This window comes from Hemitrygon akajei, chromosome 1 (genome assembly GCF_048418815.1).
Source record: "Hemitrygon akajei chromosome 1, sHemAka1.3, whole genome shotgun sequence".
In the NCBI taxonomy this organism is placed as follows: Eukaryota; Metazoa; Chordata; class Chondrichthyes; order Myliobatiformes; family Dasyatidae; genus Hemitrygon; species Hemitrygon akajei.
This window is the reverse complement of record NC_133124.1, coordinates 137,512,605-137,538,017: the sequence shown is the minus strand read 5'-3', so window position 1 is coordinate 137,538,017 and position 25,413 is coordinate 137,512,605. Positions and strand designations below refer to the sequence as shown.

The 25,413-nt window shown below is 41.1% G+C and overlaps 1 protein-coding gene across 1 annotated transcript in view; it reads right to left on the bottom strand.

Moving 5' to 3' along the window:
• The window catches only part of itga9 (integrin, alpha 9), a 425,264-nt gene that overhangs the window by 321,783 nt on the left and 78,068 nt on the right, over window positions 1–25,413 (bottom strand). Inside the window, exons 5-8 of the mRNA XM_073052451.1 lie at window positions 22,829–22,896; window positions 16,113–16,242; window positions 13,357–13,442; window positions 8,384–8,446 (exon numbers count right to left, since the gene is read on the bottom strand). Of these exons, the coding sequence (XP_072908552.1) occupies window positions 8,384–8,446; window positions 13,357–13,442; window positions 16,113–16,242; window positions 22,829–22,896 (347 nt within the window). The remainder of the gene's footprint in view (window positions 1–8,383; window positions 8,447–13,356; window positions 13,443–16,112; window positions 16,243–22,828; window positions 22,897–25,413) is intronic.

Below are 25,413 nucleotides of genomic sequence, written 5' to 3'. Positions count from 1 at the left end.
AGAGGTTGCCTCAACTGTAACCTCCCAGTTCACTCAACTACAATAGACATCCAGGTGGAGTTTAGTGGTGTCTGAGACTAAGGGCTACTGCCACAGAGAATCTCATGAAGTCAAATGTAGTCCTTTCCTTCCAAAAGCCTCTTGCTCTAAATAATATATATATTTTTCCATAGATCCTCCTCCATTGCTATAGTACATACCGGTACTCAGAGCAAGAGCAATTCTTGCCCGTAAGGAAGCGGCTACCAGGAAAATCATAAAGTTAATATCCGTCATTGTACTTATGGTAAACTTTGCAGTGTATTCATTTGGCATCAGCAAGAGGAACCAAGATTACATCCTTTAAACTTTTAAAGAAACAAAAATGCAGGCCGTACACAAATAGGCCAGGCAGCATCTGTAGAATGATATTGCAATGTTTCACGTCAAATTCCTGCTTAATGTACTGAGAACTATCAAGGGGTTAGAATTTGTTGCCCTTAACTAGTATAGTGCATGAGGAATTTGTGTCTTCCTGCACCATGAATATGGTTCTCAATTGCTATACTATACTTTCCAATTGGGTATTCCCTGGTGAGTCTCTTCAGTACCCTTCAGTTGCAAGGAGAGATTGGGATACACTGGGATTATTTCACTGAAGTGAAGGAGAGTGAGGATGACCTCATAAAGGTTTATAAAATTGCAAGGCAGAGGACTCTAAAACTAGAGAACATAGGTTTAAGGAGAAAGGGCAAGATTTTACTTTTTATTATTTATTGAGATACAGTGCAGAATAGGCCATTCTGGCCCTTTGAGCCATGCTGTCCAACAATCCCCCGATTTAACCCTAGCCTAATCATGGCACAACTTACGATGACTAATTAAACTACCAACTGCTACGTCTTTGGACTGTGGGAGGAAACCCATGTGATCATGATACAAACATACAAACTCTTTACAGCCGGGGGCAGGAATTGAACCCAGGTCACTCATACTGTAAGGCGTTGTACTAACCACTATGCTACCGTGCTGCCCATCGAGGATGGTGGGATTATGGCACACACTGCCAAGGAATGTATAAAGAAAGGTACATTCACAGCGTTTACAAAGAATTTAGAAAGGCACATTGGTAGGAAAGAAGAATATGGGCCAAATGCAAGAAAATGAGATGAATATAGATGCATGAGTCAGGCTGAAAGGCATACTTCTGCACTATAGGACTCATGACAAATCTCTCTTCAGATGTCAGTCCTGCCCATATGAGAGTCCGTCTGGTCAATCTTTGCTGCACTCCTCTGCAGGAAGAATATCCTTCCATTGAGTGAGGTGATTGATACACATAATACACAATGCATGATCTCACCAAGGCCCTGTATAATTACAGAAAGCCATTTCTGCTCCTGTGCTCAAACCTATCGCTATAAAGATCAACACATCACTTGACATCCCATGCTGTGGAGGAAGGTATTTAACCAAGCAGCAATAGTAGAGGATTTGATAGTGAGTGACAGACATGCACCCCTGTGCCTCCGAGAAGACCCCAGGGTGGTATGTTTCCTCTCCGGTGCCACAGTCAGGGATGGCTCAAAATAGTTGCAGACCATCCTCAAGGGGAGAACAACCAACCAGAGGTCAACATGCACAATGAAAGAATGTCATACACCACAGACACAGGCCTTTCAGCCCAACTGGTGCATACTGACAAAGATGCTTATCCAAAGTCAGAATCAGAATCAGGTTTATTATCACCGGCATGTGTCATTAACTTAGCAGCAGTAGTAAAATGCAATACATAATGTAGAAGAAACAAAATAAATTGCAGTAAGCATATATATGTATATTGAATAGCTTAAAAATAGTGCAAAACCAAAAATAATATATACTTTTTAAAAAAGTGATGTAGTGTTCAAGGGTTCAATTTCCATCTAGGAAACCTATGGCAGAGGGGAAGAAGCTGCTCCTGAATTATTGAGTGTGTGCCTTCAGGCTTAGCACCTCCTACCTGATGGTGACAGTGAGAAGAGGGCATGTCCTGGGTGGTGGGGGTCCTTAATAATGGACATCACCTTTCTGAGGCACCAGTCCTTGAAAATGTCTTGGGTACTATGGAGGCTAATACCCAAGGAGGAGTTGAATAATTTTACACCTTTCTGTACCTTCTTTCGGTCCTTGTGCAGTAGCACCACCCCCCCCCCCCCCACCCCCAATACCAGAAAGTGATATAGCCTGTCAGAATGCTCCCCACGGTACATCTACAGAAGTTTTTGAGTGTGTTAGGTGGCAATCCAAATCTCTTCAAACTCCTAATGAAATCTAACTGCTGTCTTGCCTTCTTTATAGCTGCATCAATAAGCAAAGTAGTCCCATTGCCCTCATTTGACCTTTCCTACCTATGCACCTGTCCAACTGTCCTTGATTCCTCAAACCTGGGAAAAAGAGGGAGGTCATTCACCTTAACTACACCGCTCATGATTTTACACTCCTCTATAAGGTCACCACTCAGTCTTCTGGTTTTATGTAGGAGAAATTCTATTGCACAAACTTGATTCAGGCTTTAAGCCACTGAGAGGACTGATGAAGGCAAGGCATTGGAATTTGTCTGCATGGACTTTTGCAGGGTTTTTCACAAAGCCTGTCATGATAAAAGGAAGTATTCGGTGTGAAGTGGGGATACTTTTCTCTTTGGACTTCTGCAACCAGTGATGTTACACAAGGATTGGAGCTGGGACCTTTGTCGTTTGCGATATTTTTAGTGAGTTGGATGTAGGAGGTCCTGATAGCCTGCAGAACACAAAAACCAGTGGTGGTGAGGACAGTAAATTAGATTGTCCAAAGCAAGAGCAGAATATGGATCAGATGGCGAGTAGGGCAGAGCAATGCTGGCTGAAATTTAATCCCAACAAGCTGCATTTTGTGAAGGCAAATAGGGATAGGTCATATCAATAAATGGTAGGGCACTAAGTAATCTCGATGAACCAAGAGACATCGGGACAAGTCCATAGTTCCCTGAAAGTGGCAGCACAGGTAACTAGGGTGTTGAAAAAGGCATATGGCATGCCTGCCTTCATAGGTGGGGGAAACAATACAAATGTTGGGATGTTACAAAATACAGGTTTGGCCACACTTGAGGTTCTGATCATAACACTGTAGGAAGGACATGATTATGTACTCCAGCCTATTAAAAGCCATAGAACTATACAGCATAGAAACAGGCCCTCCGGCCCAGTATATCTACGTTCACTGTCATGCCTACCTATACTGATCCCACTTGTTTGAATAATTGCATATCCCTCTAAGCCTCGCTCATACTGTTACTGTTCCTACCTCTACCATCTCTTCTGGAAGCTCATTCCAGATACCAACTTCTATGTGTGTGAAGGACTCCCTTTAAACCTTCTCCTCACCTTAAACCTGTGCAGTCTAGTTTTAGACAAGCTACAATGTGAAACAAACACTGGCTTTGAAACTTGTCAATGCCTCTCATTATTTTATGATACCTCTACCACGTCACCACTCAGCCTCTTTTACTCCAAGGATAACTGACTAGCCTATCTAATCTCTTTATAACTCAGTGTCTCCAATCCTGGCAACATCCTCATGAATCTTTTCTGCATTTTCTCTAACTTAATCATACTCCTCTTCTAGGGTGGTGACCTGTACTGAACATAATATTCCACAAGCCCAGCCTACGTCTGTACAAATTTGACGTGATGTCCCAATTCTCTTGCATTAAGTGCTAAAGTTGGAAGTTCCCTCATGTTTCAAAAGGTCAGCAATTGAACTAGTGTCCAAGAAGAACAGGGTGAGCTTCCTTAATGACTATCGTCCAGTAGCACTCACATCTAAGGTTATGAAGCACCTTGAAAGGTTGGTTATGGCTAGAATTAACTACCGTCTCAGCAAGCAGCTGGACCCACTGCAATTTGCCTATCGTTGTAGGTCTATGGCGGATGCGATTTCATTGGATCTTCACGTGGCTTTGGACCACATGGACAATACATATACCCATGTCAGGATGCTGTCTATTGACTATAGTTCACTGTTTTACACAATCACTTCTACAATTCTAATCAAAAAGCTCCAGTACCTGGGCCTCTATACCTCCCTCGGCAACTAGATCCTTGACTTCCCAACCAGAAGGTCACAATCTGTGTGGATCAGAAATAACATCTCCACCTCACTGACAATCAAACTGAAAATTTGCTGATAATACAACTAGTGATGGCAGAATTTCAAATGGTGATGAGAGGGTGTACAGGAGCAAGATATAGCAGCTAGTTGAGTGGTGTCACAGCAATAACCACCTTGCACTTGACAGTAAAACCAAAGAACTAATTGTAAACTTCAAAAAGTGCAAGATGAGGGAACACACACCAGTCCTCATTGAGGGATCAGAAGTAGAAAAGTTGGAAGTTGTTCTTGGGTGTCAATATCTCTGAGAACCGAAACTTGATCTAACATATCAGTGCAGCTACAATGAAGGCATGACAGTGACTATATTTCATTAGGAGTTTGAGGAGATTTGGTATATCACCAAAGACACTCGCAAATTTCTACAGATGCACCATGAAGAGCATTTTAACTGGCTGCATCACTGACTGGTATGGGGGAGGGGCGAAGTGGTGAGTGCTACTGCACAGGATTGAAATTAGTTGCTGGAAGTTGTAAACTTAGTCAGCTCCATCATGAGCACTAGCCTCCATAGAATCCAGAGACCGATGCCTCAAAAAGGCAGCGTCCATCATTAAGGACCTCCATCTCCCAGGACATACCCTCTTCTCATTGCCACCATCAGACAGGAGGTACAGAAGCCTGAAGACACACACTCAATGATTCAGGAACAGCTTCTTCCCCTCTGCCATCAGATTTCTGAGTGGACATCAAAGCCATTAACACTACCTCACTACTTTTTTATTTCTATTTTTGCACTATTTATTTATTTATTTTAACTACTTAATACATATGTAATTATTATATACATACTTACTGTAACTCACAATTCTTATTATGCATTGCATTGTACAGCTGCCACAAAACAACAAATTTCACAACACCTGCCAGTGATATTAAGCCTGATTCTGATTCTAAAAGCAAGCATTCTGTCGGTTCCTCACCACCCTGTCTACCTGCATCACCACTTTGAGGGCACTATGTACTTTAATCACTCACTGTGTATGCCCTGCACTAATTTAACTTCCTAAAATGCATCACTTTGACCTTGGGTGAGTTAAATTCCTTCTACTGTTCTCTTGCCCTCTTTCACCATTAATGTAGGTCTTGTGATCTAACACCAGCCTCTTCACTGTCTGCTGTACCACTCAGTCTGGTCTCACCTGCAAACTTATTAATCATGCCACTTGCATTACCAAGCAAATTGCTAATATAGATGACAAATGAGGACCCAGCACTGATGCAATAGTGCATATCAACAACATCTACTGCCCTGCCCTATCCTCTTTCATCCTCTTGGTCACCTCTTCAAACAAAAATTCAAATTCATGAAGCACGATTTCCAATACACAAATCCATCTTTCCAAATGCAAATAAATTGTCCCACAGCATACCCTCCAGTAACTGCCCCACACTGACACAAAATTCACAGCCAGCATTTCCTTACGTTTGGCCCTTCTGTCCTTTGTTCCCTGAAAGTGGCAAATCTAATCTTTTTCTCTTCAGCTATTTACAGAAGCTCTTACGGTCGGTAACCCTGTAGGCTTCCTCTAAGTGCTCCAATCTCCTCCCATATCGCAGATCTGAGCTAACCGATGGGATATTCAGCTATTGTAAATTAATCCTAGTGAAACTGTGCAGTGGGAGAATAAACAGAGTGTGCCTGAGAGAGAAAAGTACACAACAATAGGAAGGCAACGGGATTGCTCTCAAAACTAGCATAGACTTTGATAAGGTTGAATGACCCTGTTCTACACATTCTGTATTGCATGAAAAATATGGAAACTGATTGAACTGGAATAGCCATATACACAAGAGCAAGCCAGAGGCTGGGAACCCCATCGTAAGTAACTGACTTCCCAACTCTCTGAAGTCAGAAGTGTGATGGAATGGTCTCCACTTGCTGAATTCATTGCAGCTTTGACTACATTCAAGAACCTCAACACTATGCAGGACACTTGATAAGCAGACCATCCACACCATTCTTTCCACCACCGATGCGGTCTGAACCACGTACAGGATGAATTCCAATAACCCAAGATGACTCTTTAGACAGCACCTTGCAACCTCAACCAGACACAAGGACAAAGGCATACGAACACCATCACCAAGAAGCTACCCTCCCAATCACACAACCATGTTTTTGTTTCACGCACCATTCTCTGTAAACTCTAGAACATGGGTTCCCAACCTTTTTATATGCCATGGATCCCTGCCATTAACTGAAGGGTACGTGGACCCCAGGTTGGGAATCTCTGCTCTAGAGACTGTTGTGTATGAAAATCCCACGAGATACTCAAATCAGCCCATCTGGCACCAACAACTATCCCATGGTCAAAGTCACTTAGATCACATTTCTTCCCCGATTCTGATGTTTGGTCTGTACAACAAATGAATCTCTTGACCATGCCTGCATACTTCTATGCATTGAGTTGCAGCCACATGATTGACTGATTAGATATTTGCATTAATGAGCAGGTGTACCTAATAGAGTGGCCACTGAGCGTACACCTCTGTTCTCTGACCGTCACTGGATCGAGATATTAGAACTCTCTCCCTGATAACATAAAGGGTATTCCCACACCCAAAGGACTGCAGTGGTTTAAGGAGATAGCTTACCACCATCTTCTCAATGCGTAACTAGGGACAAGCTATTAAACATCACCTCAGCCTGAAAAGACCACACAGAACAATTGTGAAAACGCCCTCACATTTGGGCTTGGCAAACTACTGCTGACTGAGACCACTGAGCCCATGATTGTTCTGGTCTTGGCCTAGTGCTACTCATCACCAATATCATGACATCTTCTGTCCCAGCCACTGATACTGCTATATCAGAACTGGTCACTTCTAATGCTCAACAACTTAAGTTTTAGGTCTGCATTAGCACAGTCTGGCCTCCTTAGTACGCCCTACATGCCTACATTTTACAACTTCTTGTGCTTCCTTGTCTGTCCCCATGAACCCAGAAATTGAATGATTTATAAAACACATCCCCAAAGCCTCTCCCAGATGTACCCTTCCTCCAATCCATCCCTCCCCATTTCTTCACTATCACTTAAACCATCCTTCTTTCCTCTCTGACAAAGGACTTGAAGGCCTTTGTTTCTCTTTCTGTAAATGCTGCAAAACCCCGAGTGCCTACAACATTTCCTGTTCTATAACTGAAACCATAATCCAAAGAGAGTGCACAGCAGAGGACACAGAAAATCAATTTCAAAAGTTACAACCAAGAAGATAAAAGGGTGCAGCCTGAGCTTTTTGCAATTCTTTAGAACTAGATGGCTTTGTGCCTCTGTTCCTTAAAATGTTGGCTAAGATAAACACCTCGCATCACTGGAAAGTGCAGTTGGAATAACATGGCAACTCTGGGAGGATGACAGGATACTACGACCAGCATGTGGTTTGACCGTTAGCTTTAAACTTTACCATATGTATGAGTGTGACACGTCATTCCACGAGGTTGAAATTTGTGTGTAAACACACAGTCCTTCAAAAGTTCAAAGTAAAATTTATGATCAAAGTACGTATATATTACTAAATACAAATCAGGAGGGTAGATTTTCAGTCCTTTGATAATGGAAGATAACAGTATGATAATCATCTTGAAAACTAAGATTGTTAAAATGTAGATAAGAAAGAAACATTACTTCTGCCTCGAGTACCAGAACAAGGAGGGTAACCATTTAGAGTGAAGACATTCTACACAACTTCACACAAAATAGAGATCTGAAACAGGGGCTGCTGGATTTTTGTTGAGTCCAGGCACTAGGAGGTATAAAATCAAGGCAAGAATATGGAATTCAGATTCAGAAAAAGATCAGCACTGATGTTACTGGATGACAGAAAAGGTTCAAGGACCCCTAGTACTGTGCATTGAGATGCAACAACATGAAAAGTTCTGTAAAAAAAAAGACAAGTCTTACTCTCATTGAACCTGTTTCAACAAAACACTACAGCAGACTTGCACAGTTGTGTTTAAATCTGATCTCCTTTACTTGTTGGCTTTATGAGAGCCAGTAGGAGATGATTATCACTACAATCAGCAAGGCAGGCTGATAGAGCTACCTAATAAGTAGGTGTAATAACCAGCTCTTCACACACAGTACACTCACAGATCCAGGAGGAGAATCAAACAAGTACAAGTGACAGAATAGTCAAGGGCCTTCTCTCCGTTACTGTTGAGAAGGGAATGAAAGTGACAGAAGAAAAATCAACTATTTACAAAACTGACCTCTTTTCCTGGCAAAGTGGACACTGTTGAGAGTTTATCTACGTCAATTTTAAATATGTACACCTAAAAAGGAAATGATAATGTATTAGATTATACCAACATTAAGCAAATTTATGGTATTATAAACACTACTCCCAAGCCATGAGGGAGACAAATGAATGACAAAGTGTCAAAATATAATTTTTCATAATGTATATATTTCATGGCAGGACTCAACATAACTTTTGACACAAAATGTTTCATTTCTCTGAAACATACAGTAGATTAGTATCAACTCTGACTTTAACATAGGCATAAGTTCCCATCCAGAACACTAATCACGCAGATTCTTGTCCATAGGATTTATACAGAAAAAAAATAGCTTTATAGAAGTCTATTACAAAATGATAGAATTGGTTAATGCAAACTTGTATAATGGGATAAAAACTGATATTGCAGGGGACATTCTGCAGATCAAGCAGTGTCTATGGCAAGAGTAGACACAGTTTTCCAGGATAATATTCTGAAAAAGGATTACTGGTCTGAAATGTCAACATAAATCTGATACTGGGCATCTCCAGCATCATCTGTTTTAATGCAGAAAATAGCATAAGTAGCCATTCAAATTTTCTTGAAATAAGTCTTAATCAGTGAGTGGAAGACAGAGTAAACAATTATTTTCCCAGCATGTATTTATAGTGGGTGATCTTTAGGCACAGGATGAAACATTTACTCTAAATATCTATGATAGCAAAATGGAGATGTGTGTGGGAGGGAAGGATTAGAATGGTTTAGAGTAGGTCAAAAGGTTGGCACAACATCGTTTACGGTACAGTAATGTTCTATGTCCATCAGCAATTCAGAACATTCCAACAACTGGAAAGTTGTGACTACGGACTGGATAAACCAGGGTGATTTTCCTTGTATCCTGTGTCTGACAGTGGAGCTAAATGAAGAATCTAAAATCAGGGAAGGCCAAGACAGTAAATAGGAAAACAAACTTATTGATCTTAATTGGCATTATGTATTAGTATTCTCACTTATTTATTGAACAGGTTGAGTACCCTTTATCCAAAATACTTGGGGGCAGAAGTATTTTGGATTTTTTTAAAGTTTGGATAACATAATGAGATAGCTTAGGATCACCATTTCTGACTCTGAGTTTTTGTGCTGCCGGTAAGCAGCCTTTGTTCATCATACATATGTATCTGAAAGTAAAAACATGTTACATACCATTAATACAAAGAGAATACAATGTGTGCAGGCTAACAAAATCAGCAGAGCAGCATTGGGAGAATCGCTGAATCAGCCATTGAACAACAACAAACAGCGGCAGGCATTCAGTCTCCACCTACCAGGCCTTGTTTTTACCTGTACTTTTTTTTAAGGTTTTATATAAGGTATAAAAACAATCAGCCTTGTAGACTTGTTTTGGTGTTAGATTTTTATCAGTGAAAATTTAGTGGTGTGTCTCCTCTTAAATTTCTGTTTCTACGTGATGTAACTTCTCGGAACAGTCTGTGTGCAGAGATCTGCACATCACCTGGGAACCTTCCCAGTGCCTTGTAGAATTTTCCATTTCTGACAACCTGTATTATCATTACTTAGTATTATTATTATCTATTCATAGTAAAAAGATTAAAGGAGAGGAAAGAAAAAAGGCTTTTACCTAGAGGGAAACAGGGATCAAGAAGTTACTGCCTGAAAGGATTAAGGATCAACTTTATTCACCGTTGTGGTCGCGCTGATACGCAATGAGTGAAAGCAACACACTGAGTCGAGCAGGGTCTGGTTGGACTGTTTACTGTTTCAATCCGCGCGCACTTAAGTGCCCGCTCCCAGCATCCCCCACTCTTTGCCCGGCAGAAGTGATGTCAGCTTCCAGGCCAAGGTCTGCCCCGCACTCAGAGACCTCTCAGTTGCCGCGGGCTGTGGACTCACCCGCGACTGCTGGAGCCAGTTCACTTGCCGCGTAGGCGAGCCGCCACACCGTATACTTTTACATGTATTAGGAATTTGCTGTGGTGTGGTGGTGCAACATGCAACAAAAAAAATTGAGCTATTAGAGAGAATAAAGAATTACCGTAGATTTCGCACTACAGAGCGCACCTGATTAAAAGCCGCTGGCTCTAATTTTAGAAAGAAAATCAATTTTGTACTTGTACAAGCCGCACCGGATTTTAGGCCGCACCGGATTTTCGGCCGCAGGTGTCCCACGTTGTAATATGAGATATTTACACAGAAAGATATTACACGTGAGGATTTTTTAACTTTTAATTAAATCCATATGGTAACATAAACAAATACATATTGCAAATGCTTTTTTTCGAACCGTGCCTGTAACGCGGCTACTTTTAAATATACGTTGCGTATACTTTTTTACTGAACAACATTCCAATATCTCCTAACGAAAAAATATATATACTGCAGCCTACCAGGAAAAGTTATTGATCGCCTTTAACTTAAAAGCAGCGTTCGCTCAGATCTAATGCCGCTCGCGTAATGCGCTCGCCCCCCTCCTTCCCGTTTATCGCAAACCGGTATTTCCCACAAGACGCGGCGAAACCGGGTGTGACGTCATAGCATCCCGCGATGTAGTACAGAAAACAAATATAGTTAAAACACTTCTAACTTTAACTAGAAAATGAATTACTAAGCGAAAATATTATAAACTAAATAACTGCCATAAAGGCAGCACAATGCTTTTCTTCGAGTGTTTTCCATGTTGATGAGGGTGAGTACAAATGACTGATTTACAATAATTTAATTGTGAAAGTGCGCTTGATTTATCGTACAATTTCATTGGACCTCTGTGAACTACTCATCAATTTTATTGGTCTACTGTTACGAGGCAAAATGTTTTTGGCAGCATGAAAAAAAATCATGCATTAGCCGCACCGTAGTAAAGGCCGCAGTGTTCAAAGCTGTTCAAAATGTGGGAAAAAAGTAGCGGCTTATAATCCGACATCTACGGTATATAAAAATCAAGTTAGAGGTAAAGGTATGGATATGGAATAAAATGTATATGAATACATAAACACTGGCACATTTTTACAATGTAAACAACAGTATAAAAAGCGGTTTAAAGTGTTTATAGTGCATTGACTGAGGTAACAGAGGGGTCGGGGTGGCTAACTAACATGGCTGATCAGATGAACTGCCTGGGGAAAGAAACTTTTAAGATGGTGTTAAGTTTTTGCTCTAATACCCCATGGCACTTTCTGGAAGGGAGCTTTTGAACGAGACAGTTTGCAGGGTGGGTAATGTCTGCAATATTTTCTGTCCACATCTCTGTCCTGGACACATACAAGTCCTGCAGTGATGGTAGACTGCAGCCAATGACCTGTTCTGCTCTCCTGACTGTTTACTGTAGCTTTCATGTATTGTGACAGGATGCTGCACTTAACCAGACAGTAATGGCTGACATGAGGAAGCTCCCTCCGATGGCAGTGTAGAATTGCAGTGTCAATGCAGACACCTTCCACACGTTTAAAATACTTCAAGGTGTATTTGAAGAGCAGTGCCTTGCAGGGGCATGAAACTAAGCTGGAATCTGAGATTAGTCTGGGTAGCTCCCTCTCCCTCAATTAGCATTAAAGTCTTTCTAATTGATGGATTTGTTCCAAATTAATATAAATTAATAAAAACATAGACAGTAAAATAGAACAAAAAAATAGACAGTAAATTAATTTCATAAACATTCCAAAAGGGGCAGCACAATGAGATCTATCTTCAAAATTATCAACAAGTCACACTATTAATCTACAGCTCAATTTGGTTTTATGTTAGAGCACGCCTAACAGGGCCAACACTAGAAATAACGTTGACTTGACGGTTCAAGATTCAAGATTGTTTCATGTCATTTCCTGTACACAGGCGTAAAGGAGAACAAAATAATTGTTACTCCAGATCCGATGTAGCATGAAGAAAAATACAAAAGATAAAGAACACAACAATAGTACCAAAACACACACAATAAATATAAATACATAAGATAGCTTATGAGCATAGATTGAATATATTTTCATAACGTGATGCTAGACACGAGGTGACTGACAGGAAATAATAAAGTAGAGGGGGAGAGTGGATGGAGGTATTGATCAGACTTACTGCTCGAGAAAAGTTATTATTTTTGAGTCTGGTGGAACTGGTGTGGAATGCTATGTAGCCTCCTCCCTGATGGAAGTGGGACAAACAGTCCATGAGCAGGGTTTATGAGATCCTTTCTGATGTTACACACCTTTTTCCGGCACCGTTCTGTATAAATGGTCCTTGACGGCGTGTAGGCTGGAGCCAGTGATGCATTGGGAAGTTTTGACTATCAGCTGTAGTGGCATCCCATCCACCACAATGCAGTTTCTGCACCGTGCAGTAATGCAGCTTGTTTGGATGCTCTCTACTGCGCATCTGCAGAATGACATGAGTATAGATGTACAAAATCCAACTCTCTTCAGCCTCCTCAAAAAAATAGGGGCGTTGGTGAGCGTTTTTGACTGTGTAGGATGTGTTCAGGGACCATGAGAGGTTGTGAGAGATGTTCACTGCCAGGAGTTTGAAAATGCTTGCAATGTCCAATGTAAAGGGAGGTGTGAATGGTTTGACTTTTCCTTAAGTTGATAACCATTTCCTTCATCTTGTTGACATTAAGGAAAATATTATTTGCCAGAATAACTTGTAAAAGTAGGAATTAACTGAACGCAACTCGAAAGCTTTCTATTTGTGGCAGCTCTTCAAGAATTGGGCCCAGATGTTCCAAGACAATTAATTCTAGTAGAACTCTCAACACTATATAAAAAAATTATGCAGATAAACATTGATAAATTGCTTCCCATATTACACAACCTCAGTTGCTTTTGAAGAAGATTAATGCTTCTAGAGCTAAATCTTTATACAGTATATCATGCAGGCATCTGTGATGACTATCACCATGCCTGCATTTACCATGACTGGTAAAAGCTGACTATCAAATGGATTATAAAACCTTGGACCAGTACCTTTCCAACACCTCCATCTTGCGGAGCTCCTCCTACGATCTCCAAAGAACTGGGTTGTGTGAAGTGGCCTGTAGCCACTGAGTACCCTAGTTGAAGAAAGAAGAGCATGAGAAATGTGCAGTCCAGCTGATTCAAGCTACCATGGCCCATTGTTTCAGAGACCTCCATACCATCTTGTCAGAGTTAACAGCAACTCTCAGGAAATGCACTGCAAAAACTTCACTGTGCTGGAGAAATGGGATTAGAACTCAGAACATACATGCCGAAGAGTTCAACATGGGCCGAATGGCCTATTTCTATCACCTTATGACTAACATAAGAAACTAAGAAAGTACAAGCAGCACCTCAAGCCTGCCCTGCCATTCACTAGATTATTTCATGTTTTACTACACCCTGTGCAAAGGTTCTTTAGAAGGGTCTTAGCTTAAAACGTTGACTGTTTATTAATTTTCATAGATGCTGCCTGGCCTGCTGAGTTCCTCCAGACTTTTGGGTGTTGCTTTCAAACAAAACCTCCCTCTTTCTAAACTCCAATATGTCACTTGCCTTCCTCACTCCTTGCCACACCTGCTCACTGTCCTTTCACAATTCGTGCATGAGAACACCTGGATATATTTGTGTTTCACTCATTCATCATCTCTTTCCATATAATCTACCTTCTAATTCCTCTTACCAAAGTGCTTGTCTTCCCTTTTGCTACTTTAAACTCAAGATTTCACCCACTCATTCAATGTCTCTTTTCATTTCCAGTGTCTTCATCACAACATGCCTTTCTACTTATCTTCATGACATCAGTAAACCTGGATACCTTATATTCTGCCCCTTGAATCTGGGAGAACTGTAGTATACATCAAACTACCTGATATTTTTTCCAACTGCAATGCTCTAAAGAGCCTTTAAAGATGTCTTTCCTCATGACTGCAGTAATGGCTTCCTTCTTTACACTCCACTCCCTTTCTTACCTAAAGCTTCTATAATCCAGAATGCTGAGTTGACAGCCCTGCCCTTTTTCCAATCACGTCTCAGTGACGACTGCAACAGTAACAAACTCCCATGTGTGATCGACACTCCGTTTATCTACTTCACCAGTCAAGTTCCTTGCATTAAAATACATGCAATTTAGCCTTCCAATCCTCCCACATGCTTTATCACGCCCATGTCTGCTCAGCCTACAGGACTGTCGTAGATTTTCTTCCATATTTGACCAAACTTACCCCACCATGGATCCTATTGACTGCCAAATTAGTTTTAAACCTCTTAGTTTTAAATTTGCAAATTTTCTAGCAAGAGTATTGAATGGGTTTTGGTTCATTTACAATTAATTTCATGGAACAAAAGTTATTGGAAAAAGATTAATGGAAAAGTTTAATCTAAACTTGGAAAAGCAGGAATTCAAAGGAACTCGATGGGGGTCTTTGTTAGGAAGAGATACCGCCTAACCAATTTGATGGGATTTTTGAAGGAAATAAAATTTACTGAAAAGGAGAGTGGCTGATATCGTTCTCCTAGACTTCACTCTTTGATAAAATGTTCAAAACCGTTAGAGTGCAGGGAATCCAAACCACACTCAGTGGCCACTTTATTAGATGTACCCATTCATTAATGCAACTATCTAAGCCGCCAATCATGTGGCAGCAACTCAATAAAAGTATACAGATGTGGTCAAGAGGTTCACTTGTTGTTCAGACCAACATCAGAATGTGGAAGAAAGTGATTTAAGTGACATTGACTGTGAAACGATTGTTGGTGCCAAACAGGGATGGTTTGAGAATCTTGGAACTGCTCATCTCCTGGGATTTTCATGCACAACAGTCTCTAGAGTTTTCAGAGAATGGTGCAAAAAAAAACAACAGGAAACAATCAGTGAGCGGCAGTTCTGTCGACAAAAAATCCTCGTTAAAGAGAGAGACGTCAGAGAAGAATGGCCCAACTGGTTCAGGCTGACAGGAAGGCAACTCAAATAACCACACCTTACAACAGCGGTGTGTGCAGAAGAGCATCGCTGAGTGTATGTCAAACCCTGAAGTGGATGGGCTACAGCAGCAGAAGACCACAAACATACACTCAGTGGCCACTTCATGAGGTACAGGAGGGAACAATTTCATTAAGAGTACAGGAAATATAATCATTGGGTTTGCAGGTGACATAAACCTCCAAGTTGACCACAACCTCATTATGGTTTGGAGGCTTGTGTGCTTCAATTACCTAGAGAGCTATATTGGGTGGAGTCAGGGCTTTCAGCTTTGGCTCTTAGTAGGGTCACAGCAGCAGCAGGATTGAACCCAGGTTTCCCGTACTGCAAAAGTGTTGTGCTAACCACTACACCACAGTGCTGTTATATTGGCATTCTAATGCCAGAGCTGTTTTGCAACATTTCAACACCAGCACTCCATGTTTAACAACAAAAGAAACACTTCATCAAATAAAAAGTTTCAAGAATAACATAGTTCCACAGCAACAGGTGGTAGCGTTTTCTAGATGCTACATTGAACTGAGGCTGTGGCCTGGCTTCACGTCTGGGAACTCATTTTTGTACAACTTCAGTTCTGAATGCTGTTTGCTTACTTCTATTATTTGTATGATTTGTTTTTTTTTCTCTGCACATTGAGTGTTTGATGGCCTTTTTTCTAAATGGGTGTTACTGGGGTTCTTTGTTTTGTGGCTGGCCTGTAAGGAGACAAATCTCAAGGTTGCTTAAAGTATACATACTTTAATAAAAGATGCACTTTGAACTTTGCAAGGCTTTCTTTACTTACCCAGGTAACGGTAGTGGCTGGACCCAAAACCTGAATCCTCAAAATGATAATTTTTGCCATCTTTCAAACTGTAAACTTTCACTGTACCAGTCCAGTAGTATGACCCAGGTGCTCCCATTACAACAAGGTCCTACAAAATAAAATGGATGTTAACCCATCTGAGTGAAGATATCTGTATTGTACTTAACTAATACTTACTCATGACAAATTAAGACAGGGGTGTGAGTTACACCAATTTAATAGAAATTAGCCAAACCACCATACATGACTGTGTTACAAATAATTGAAATGTCTGCAGCAGTTAAAGTTTATTTTATAAAAAACACATTTAGCTCAAATCCAGCCTCACTTACAACACCCCAGAGGAAATCAGAGAGTTTTCACTGGCTGCAGCTGCTCAGAGTTATTTGGATGTGCAGACATTGGTAGGCGTGGATTAGAATGATATTGCCTGTGAAAAATACATAATTACCTAACAATTCAAGCACTGTAGACAAATTAAACTGGTAATTGGTCTCTCTTTCTAGGCTTCAGTTCGGAATGCTCTTTGCTTGCATTTATATTTGTTTGATTTATTTCTTGTCCTCTGCACACTGGGTGCTCAATTTTCTTTTTTTAACAGGCTCTTCTGGGTTTCTTTTTTGTGGCAGCCTGTAGGGAGACGAATCTCAAGGTTGCATAATGTATACTTACTTTGATAATAAATGGACTTGGAACTTTAAAATGGCCGAGTACTTCTGTCACTTACAGCAATTTAAATTAGCTATTTATAGGTGGAGGACTAATTTTTTTCCCTTGATATATCCATTCTTAGACAAAAATAATAAAATAGATTAAGTATGCACTTCAACATATGTTAATGTGCATCTTTAAATCCAAAGGGGAAAAAAATTCTATCATGTTATGTGCTATAAGAAGTTGAGACAAACTTGGGTTGTTTTCTCTGAAGCAGCGGAGCTGAGTGCAGGCCTGAAAGAAGGGTAAGAAAGCTATGAGAGGCGCACACAGATGATCTCTACCCCAACGTCAAAATATCTTATACTGGAAGGCGTGCATTTAAGGAAAGAGTGGGGAAAGCTCAAGGGAGATGTTTAAAAACCCAGAATGGTGGGTGCCTGGAATGCATTGGTGGCAGAGGTAGATGCAGCAGAGACAAGATACGTACATCCTCCAAGAGGACCACAACCTTGTCGTGGTTTGGAGGCATGCAAGCCTCAATGTCCCAGAGAGCTATGCTGGCTGAGGTCAAGGTTTTAGGCTTTGGCTATTAATAAGGTCACCCATACCTAACAGGTAGAAACCGGACCAAGAGTGTTCTACTGATCTTCCAGGTTTGGGATTCAGCTCAGGGCTAACAACCCCGCCTAGTCAAACAAAACTGTTACAGAAACAGCAATGAAGAATCTTCCGACATCTGTGTGCAGTATTCCAGAGTCTCCACCTGGGACCTGCATGACTGACAGTAGCGAAAACAGAGAGGAAGCTACTGACACGATGAAGAAAGCCATGACCACCACCAGAGACGGAGGACCTTCGTTGCTGCCCCGAACGCCAGTGGCGTAATGGGTGAACAAAGACAGGTATACGAGTATGCGGATAATGAATGGATATGCACCACGAGCAGGCAGAAGCGATCAGGTCTTATTTGGCACAACGTCGTGGGCTGAAGGGCCTATTCCCGTGAGCCTGTTCTTCAATCTCTGTTCTAATTACCCAAGGCAGATTCAACTCCAACTGAAAGGCAACTATAAAAAAGTTTTGAAAGTTTACCTAGAAGGTAGTTTACTAACAAATACAGTGGGAAAATAACAGGAGATAAATATAAGCAGCTGTTTGTAAACCTCTGCCTGCATCAGCCCTTTGGCTGCTCTCAACAAACCTTTTGTAAACTTGTGTAACTGATGATGCTGTGTGTGAAATCATTAAGAACAGTAGAGCATGCCAGCAATTGAAGCCTGGTTCTGTTTATTATCATTTTCCTGCAGGTAAAGAGTGCCATTACTAGGATTGATTTCCAGTGTAAACTTCAGCAGGAAGCAGATGTTGAAGAGTTTTTAATCCCAGAAAAGGTTCCTGCCCTTCCGATGGGTTCTGAAGTGGCACCCCTGCATTAATAATATTTTCTTTAAACTCAGCAAAAGAACAGCAGCATCCTCAGTGAAAGAGAAAACATTCCGAGGTTCTTCTAACGCCGCTAATTAAACAACGGATGACAAGGTGACGAAAGTGATATTTGCAGAGATAACAAAAGCTTAAAACATGAGAGAAAGATAAACTGTGTCATTTGCAAAGAAACTGTCAACACAAAAAACAGTTAAACAAAGTCTCTACAGCAATTGTTCGTACAAGCAAAAGGAAAACGGAACCATGTTTTGCTTCTCCTTTTCCTCACTATTCAATTCCTAACTTGTAGCTACACAATTTAGTGCAAAACAGTTGAACTGTAACAATTGGTACAATTTTGAAATTCTCCCTGCAATCACAACCCCAATTATAAGAAAGCAAAGCAGGATATGCTCGTTGAAAAGAATTTCCAGAAAGGAAATAAACTTACTCAATTAGTACCTTTTGCTTCAATAGCTTCGTAACTCAATGGAATTTCAGAATCATTGATCACCTTGACTCATATTTTAAAGCCAGAATCAGAATCAGGTTTAATATCATTGGAATAAGTTGTAAAATTTGCTGTTATGTGGCAGCAGCACATTGCAATGCATAGTAATAAGTTTTAAAACTCTGAATTCTATATTAAAAAGTTAATTAAGTAGTGCAAAAAAAAGTAGTGAGGTATTGTTCATAGGTTCAATGTCCATTCCGAAATCTGATATCAGAGGAGAAGAAGCTATTCCTGAATCATTGACCACGTGCCTTCAGGCTCCTGTACTTCCTTCCTGATAGTAGCCATGAGAACAGGGCACATGCTCAATGATTCAGGACTGACAGCTAAATGTACAATGTTATCCTGCAGTGACTTTCCTTGATTGTTCACAAGAGGCTAGCAATGGAGTGTTTCATCGACCATTCCTAACTGTCCCTGAACAGAGGACACAATCAAGAAGCAAGCACATTTCTTACACTGGACCCTCATCATCCAGGACATGCTCTCTTCTCATTTCTACCAAGGCAGAGGAGGTACAGGAGCCTGAAGACATACGTTCAAGTGTTTCAGAAACAACTTCTTCCCCTCCACCATCAGATTTCTGAATAGACAATGAAAACATGTACCTCACCTTTTTTTGGTCTCTTTTTTCATTATTTGTTAAATAGAACAAGTTTAAAGAAATATGTGTATATATTTCCTATTGTAATTTATGGTATAATTTATGCATTGCACTGTACTGCTACCACAAAACAACAAATTTCTTGACATATCTCAGAGATAATAAAATATAAAAGTATTTTACCTGGGGTGGCAAAAACCCAGCAACAGCATTGAAACAGGCTCTTCAGCCCACTATGACCATGCAATCTCAAGCATCTAACTAACAAGTCGTATTTCCCAGCACTTAATCCTGATGTGGACTGGTGATTCAAGTGCTTATCTGCATATATTTTGTCAAGCAACAGCCTCCACCACCCATTTTGCAGGGCATTCCAGTTTCCAACTGCCTTCTGGCTCAACAATATTTTTGCAGATCCCCATTAAACCTCTACTCCTTTATCCTAAACACATGTCCTCTAAGGATTATGCATCACTGCTATTGAGAAAGGTTTCCTGTCATCCACTCTATTTATGTTTACCATCTCACACTTCCACTCTAAAGAAAACAAACTTGGCCTGTCCAGTCTCTCTTCATCATGAAACATTCTACCTCAGGCAACATCTTAGTGAATCCTCTTTGCACCCTCTTCAGCCTTCTTAAAATGTGGAAATCAGAATTATACCTGAACTGCGGCTTAGCCAATGTGTTACGAAGTTGTGTCATAACCACACTGCTCTTATATTCTATGCACAGCTAAAGAAATCAACTATCCCAGATGACTTTCTCCATCATCTTGTCTACCAGTGTCGCCATCTTCAAGGATCCTTAGACTTAAACAGTGAAGTTCCACTGTTCCTCTCGGGCCTGCCGTGCATTGCATCTGTCCTACAATTACTAGTCTTCCCAAGGAGAATTAGCCTGAGCTCATCAGAATTAAATTCCATCTACCATTGCTCTGCCCATCTTCCCAACAGATCAATATTGTACTCTAGCCTATGACTACCAACAATACCACTGGTGTTCCTGCAACTCCTAGATTCACCTGCATTCTTTAACATACACTCAGTGGCCACTTTATTAGGTACTTGAGTGGAACCCGGTGTGGTCTTCTGCTGCTGTAGCCCATCCACTTCAAAGTCTAACAAGCTGTGCATTCAGAAGTGTTCTTCTGCTCACTACTGTTGTAAGGCGTGGTTATTCGAGTCTCCTTCCTGTAACTCTGAACCAGTCTGGCCACTGTCTCTCATTGACAGAGAGTTCTTGCCCACAGATCCGCTGCTCACTGATTGTTATTTTCTTGTTTCTCGCACCATTCTCTGTAAATTCTAGAGACTTGTGCGTTAAAAAAAATTGCAGGAGATTAACAGCTTTTGAGATAGCCCATCTGGCAGTAACAATCATTCCATGCTCAAAGGCACTTAGATCACATTTCTTACCCTTTCTGATGTTTGACCTGAACAACAACTGAACCTCCTGACCATGGCTGTATGCTTTAGATAGATAGATAGATAGATAGATAGATAGATAGATAGATAGATAGATAGATAGATAGATACTTTATTCATCCCCATGGGGAAATTCAACTTTTTTTCCAATGTCCCATACACTTGTTGTAGCAAAACTAATTACATACAATACTTAACTCAGTAAAAAAAATATGATATGCATCTAAATCACCATCTCAAAAAGCATTAATAATAGCTTTTAAAAAGTTCTTAAGTCCTGGCGGTAGAATTGTAAAGCCTAATGGCATTGGGGAGTATTGACCTCTTCATCCTGTCTGAGGAGCATTGCATCGATAGTAACCTGTCACTGAAACTGCTTCTCTGTCTCTGGATGGTGCTATGTAGAGGATGTTCAGAGTTATCCATAATTGACCGTAGCCTACTCAGCGCCCTTCGCTCAGCTACCAATGTTAAACTCTCCAGTACTTTGCCCACGACAGAGCCCGCCTTCCTTACCAGCTTATTAAGACGTGAGGCGTCCCTCTTCTTAATGCTTCCTCCCCAACATGCCACCACAAAGAAGAGGGCGCTCTCCACAACTGACCTATAGAACATCTTCAGCATCTCACTACAGACATTGAATGACGCCAACCTTCTTAGGAAGTACATTCGACTCTGTGCCTTCCTGCACAAGGCATCTGTGTTGGCAGTCCAGTCAAGCTTCTCGTCTAACTGTACTCCCAGATACTTGTAGGTCTTAACCTGCTCCACACATTCTCCATTAATGATCACTGGCTCCATATGGCACTGGCACTGAGCTGCATGATTGGCTGATTAGATATTTGCATTAACGAGGTGTACAGGTATACCTAATAAAGTGGCCACGGAACGCATACCCCCGCCACTCCTTACATGTTAATGTGTCCATTATTACTATTAAATACACAATGGGATCTGCTTCCACCACCACCCCTGGCAGCATGTGTTTCAGACACCTAACACTGTATAAAAAGCTTACCCTGCTCATCGCTTTTTAACTTTCCCTTTCTCACCTTAAAGCTATATCCTGTAGTATTTGACATTTCTAAAAGAGGCACGGACTCTTTCTACTTCTGGGTCTAAAAAATTGTGCTTTCACCACAAAACTAGTTTGAGAACCGAAAGAATTTTATGAAACATATATAGTGTATTCTGGTTAACTGGGACTCAGAGACCATTACATTTTGGCCCAATTAAGCAGTTGCTCCAATTAGCCAAAGTTCCTTGGAAATAGTTAAGAAGGTCTAAAAACACAAACTGAGCAACAAACTAAGTACTTAAATGAAATAAAGAACAAATTAGAACACTACCAATAGTACTACAGTACAATAAAAAACTGTATTAGTTCCTAATAGTTACTGATGGAGGAATTCATCCACTGTATGCAATGAACAAAATCAGCGCAGACACCTAGTGTAGATAATGGACCGCCTTCCTACACTGCTACCCATGATTGCATCCTCCACATCTTCATTTTCATTGTAAGATTCAAAATGATTATTGACACCTTCAAATTCTTTGTAGTCCCTAACTTGAAGTAGTGAAATTGTTTCATTTTCACTCCTGACCATTTCTGGCATCTCAAGCCAGAATGCCTAAAACCGCAGTGAACAAAACAGTTCAGAATTGTCTTACTGCTTATTTTTCGCTATCACTGACAAAAAAAAACACAAACAGGCACAAATGATGCTATGTATAGACTGTTCGCCCTACGCACAGTGCATTGTCTAACAGGCACACAAGTCCGCGCAACTGACGCTAGTTAGAACCTGTTCAGTAACAGTCTCCTGCCCCAATTAAGTGGCCTAGTCCCAAATAAATGACGGGAATCCTGGCAATATTTTTCTATTAGATTTTGTGCTTCAAGGTGTCCCAAATGATCAGTTGCCCCAATTAACCGGAATCCACTGTATTTACAAATATTTACAGGATCATTGTGGAATGTACTGAAACTCCATCCAAAGTACAAAGAACCATTGGCTAAACAAATCTAATCCATTTCCATAAAGCAGGAAGATGGGTGACTTACTTCAGCAAAGTGGCCTGCTATCCCAGCTTGGCAGGAGCCGTGTTCCTCTCCATATTTCTTCTTATATTCTGCAGGAAAAAAACGATGATGATTAGCTACTGAACACTTGCTACAACAATACTGACAATGTTCTTAAAACTAATGTTCTATGGTGCTTCATGACATCAAAGAAAATCATATGGACATTTGTGTGTAATGCGCAATGCAATATATTGCCCAAATCGCTCAGGTCCCACACATTGTAAAGACTAAAATTCTGGCCAGTTCTACAAAAGTCAACAGCATTTGAGGTAACCAAGAAAATTCATGAAGACAGACCAAAAGATACTGTTTATATGGATTTAGAAGGACATCATTAAGACTTTTGATATGCACACTAGGCTGGTCCAGTAGGTTAAGGCTCAAGGGATTCAGGACACATTTGTAAATTGGATCTAAAATTTACTTAGAAATAGGAAGCAGAGGGTAGTGATAGATGAGTGTTTTTCTGATTATAAATGTAACAAGTAATGTACCATGGGAATCAATGCTGACACACCTTAGTAGTTTTCAATATACATAAAATAGCTTGAATGAGAATGCAGGAGGCACGGATAGCGAAGGCTATAAGGCTATAATGGGACTTAGATCAGCTAGGACATTTGGAGGAATTGTGGAACTTTCTGCCCGTTATAGGTGATTGGGTAGCAATGAAGGCAATGAAGGCACTCCATCTCTGATGTTGGTCAGGGTTCCCTTTGGCATGTCAGTAGCTCCGTTTTCATGACTGTCAGTCATGCAAGTCCCAGGTGGAGACTCAGGAATACCATCACACTCAGATGTGGAAGGATTCTTCATTCAACACACACAAAATGCTGGTGGAACACAGCAGGTCAGGCAGCATCTATAAGGAGAAGCACTGTCAACGTTTCGGGCCGAGACCCTTCGTCAGGACTGATTCTTCATTGCTGTTTCTGTAACAACTTTGTTTTACCAGTCAGGGTTGTTAGCCCTGAGCTGAGCCCCTGAACCTGGAGGACCAGTGGTCCACTCTTAGTCTGACCTCTACCCTTTGACCTGCTTGGCATAGGTGACCCTACAAAAGGCAAAGCATAAAGCCCTGACTCCAGCCAGCATAGCTCTCCAGGTCATTTTAGGCATGCAAGCCTCTGTCATAACAAGGCTGTGGTCCTCTTGGAGGTTTGTGTCATCTGCAAACCTAATAATTAGATTTTCTATATTCTTAACTAAATTGCTACCCCCTGTACCTAATAAAGTGTTCATGGTCTTCTGCTGTGTCACTCATCCACTTCAAGGTTCAATGTGTTGTGCATTCAGAGATGCTCTGAATCTCTGTGCACACCACTGTTGTAGGGTGTGGTTATTTGAGTCGCCTTCCTGTCAGCTTGAACCAGTCTGGCTATTCTTCTCTGACTCCTCCCATCAGCAAGGCATTTTCTCCCACAGAACTACTGCTCACTGGATGTGCTTTTGTTTTTTTTTAAAACACTATTCTCTGTAAACTTTAGAGACTGGTGTGTGTGAAAATCTCAGGAGATCTGTAGTTTCTCAGATACTCAAACCACCCCGTCTGGCATCAACAATCATTCCACAGTCAAAGCCAACTTAGTTTCTTGCCCAGTATGATGTTTGGTCCGAGCCAAAGCACACAGCTCTGACTTCAGCCATCAAAGCTCTCCAGATCATTGAGGCACACAAGCCTCAAAACCCTACGGCGAGGTTGCGGTCCTCATTTAGAGGAATTGTGTAAAATAACATTTAATCCAGACAACTCTGAACTAATAACTGGAAAGTCAACTTTTGGTAGTATACACACAGTTATCTTAGGAGCAGGAATGTTAAGAGCATTAATGTACAGAAAACCCTTGGGGTGCAAGTTTCCCTGGAAGTGGTGACGCATGTGAAAAGGGTATTGAAGAAGATACCTGGTTTGCTGAGGCATAAAGCGCAACATTTGGTACATTATGTGTAGTTGTAAGCACTGATCAGGCGGCTTTTGAATACTGTGTACAGGATTGGTTGCCGCACCGCAAGGACGTGGGTCACTATGGTAACATAGTGGTCAGCGCAACACTATTACAACTTGCGACATCAGAGTTCCGTTGCAGTGCTGCCTGCAAGATGTTCGTACGCCCAATGCACACATTTCCTCTAGGTGCCCCCGTTTCTGCCTACAGTCCAAAGACATACTAGCTCACAGGTTAATCGTTCACTGTAAATTGTCCTGCGATTAGACGAGGGTGGGTTGCTGGGCAGGGCAGCTCGTTGGTCTACAAGGGCCTGTTCCTCGCTGTATCTCCAAATGAATAAATAATAAAATGTGGCAGCTATGGGGAGAGGGCAGAACGATTTAGCAGCACAAAGGGGGGGTTGTTACAAGGAATGATTGGATAGACAGGGTTTATTCTCACGGGGATGTAGGAGGTTGAAGCTTATGAAATTATGAGCCACACAGAGAGGATAGGGAGTCAAGAATCTTTTTCTCAGGGCAAAGCCATCTCCAAATAGAGCGTCCATCTTTTCAGTGAAAGGGGATAAACTTAAAGGAGTAAGTTTTTCCTCACAGGGTGGTGGTTAGCTGGAAT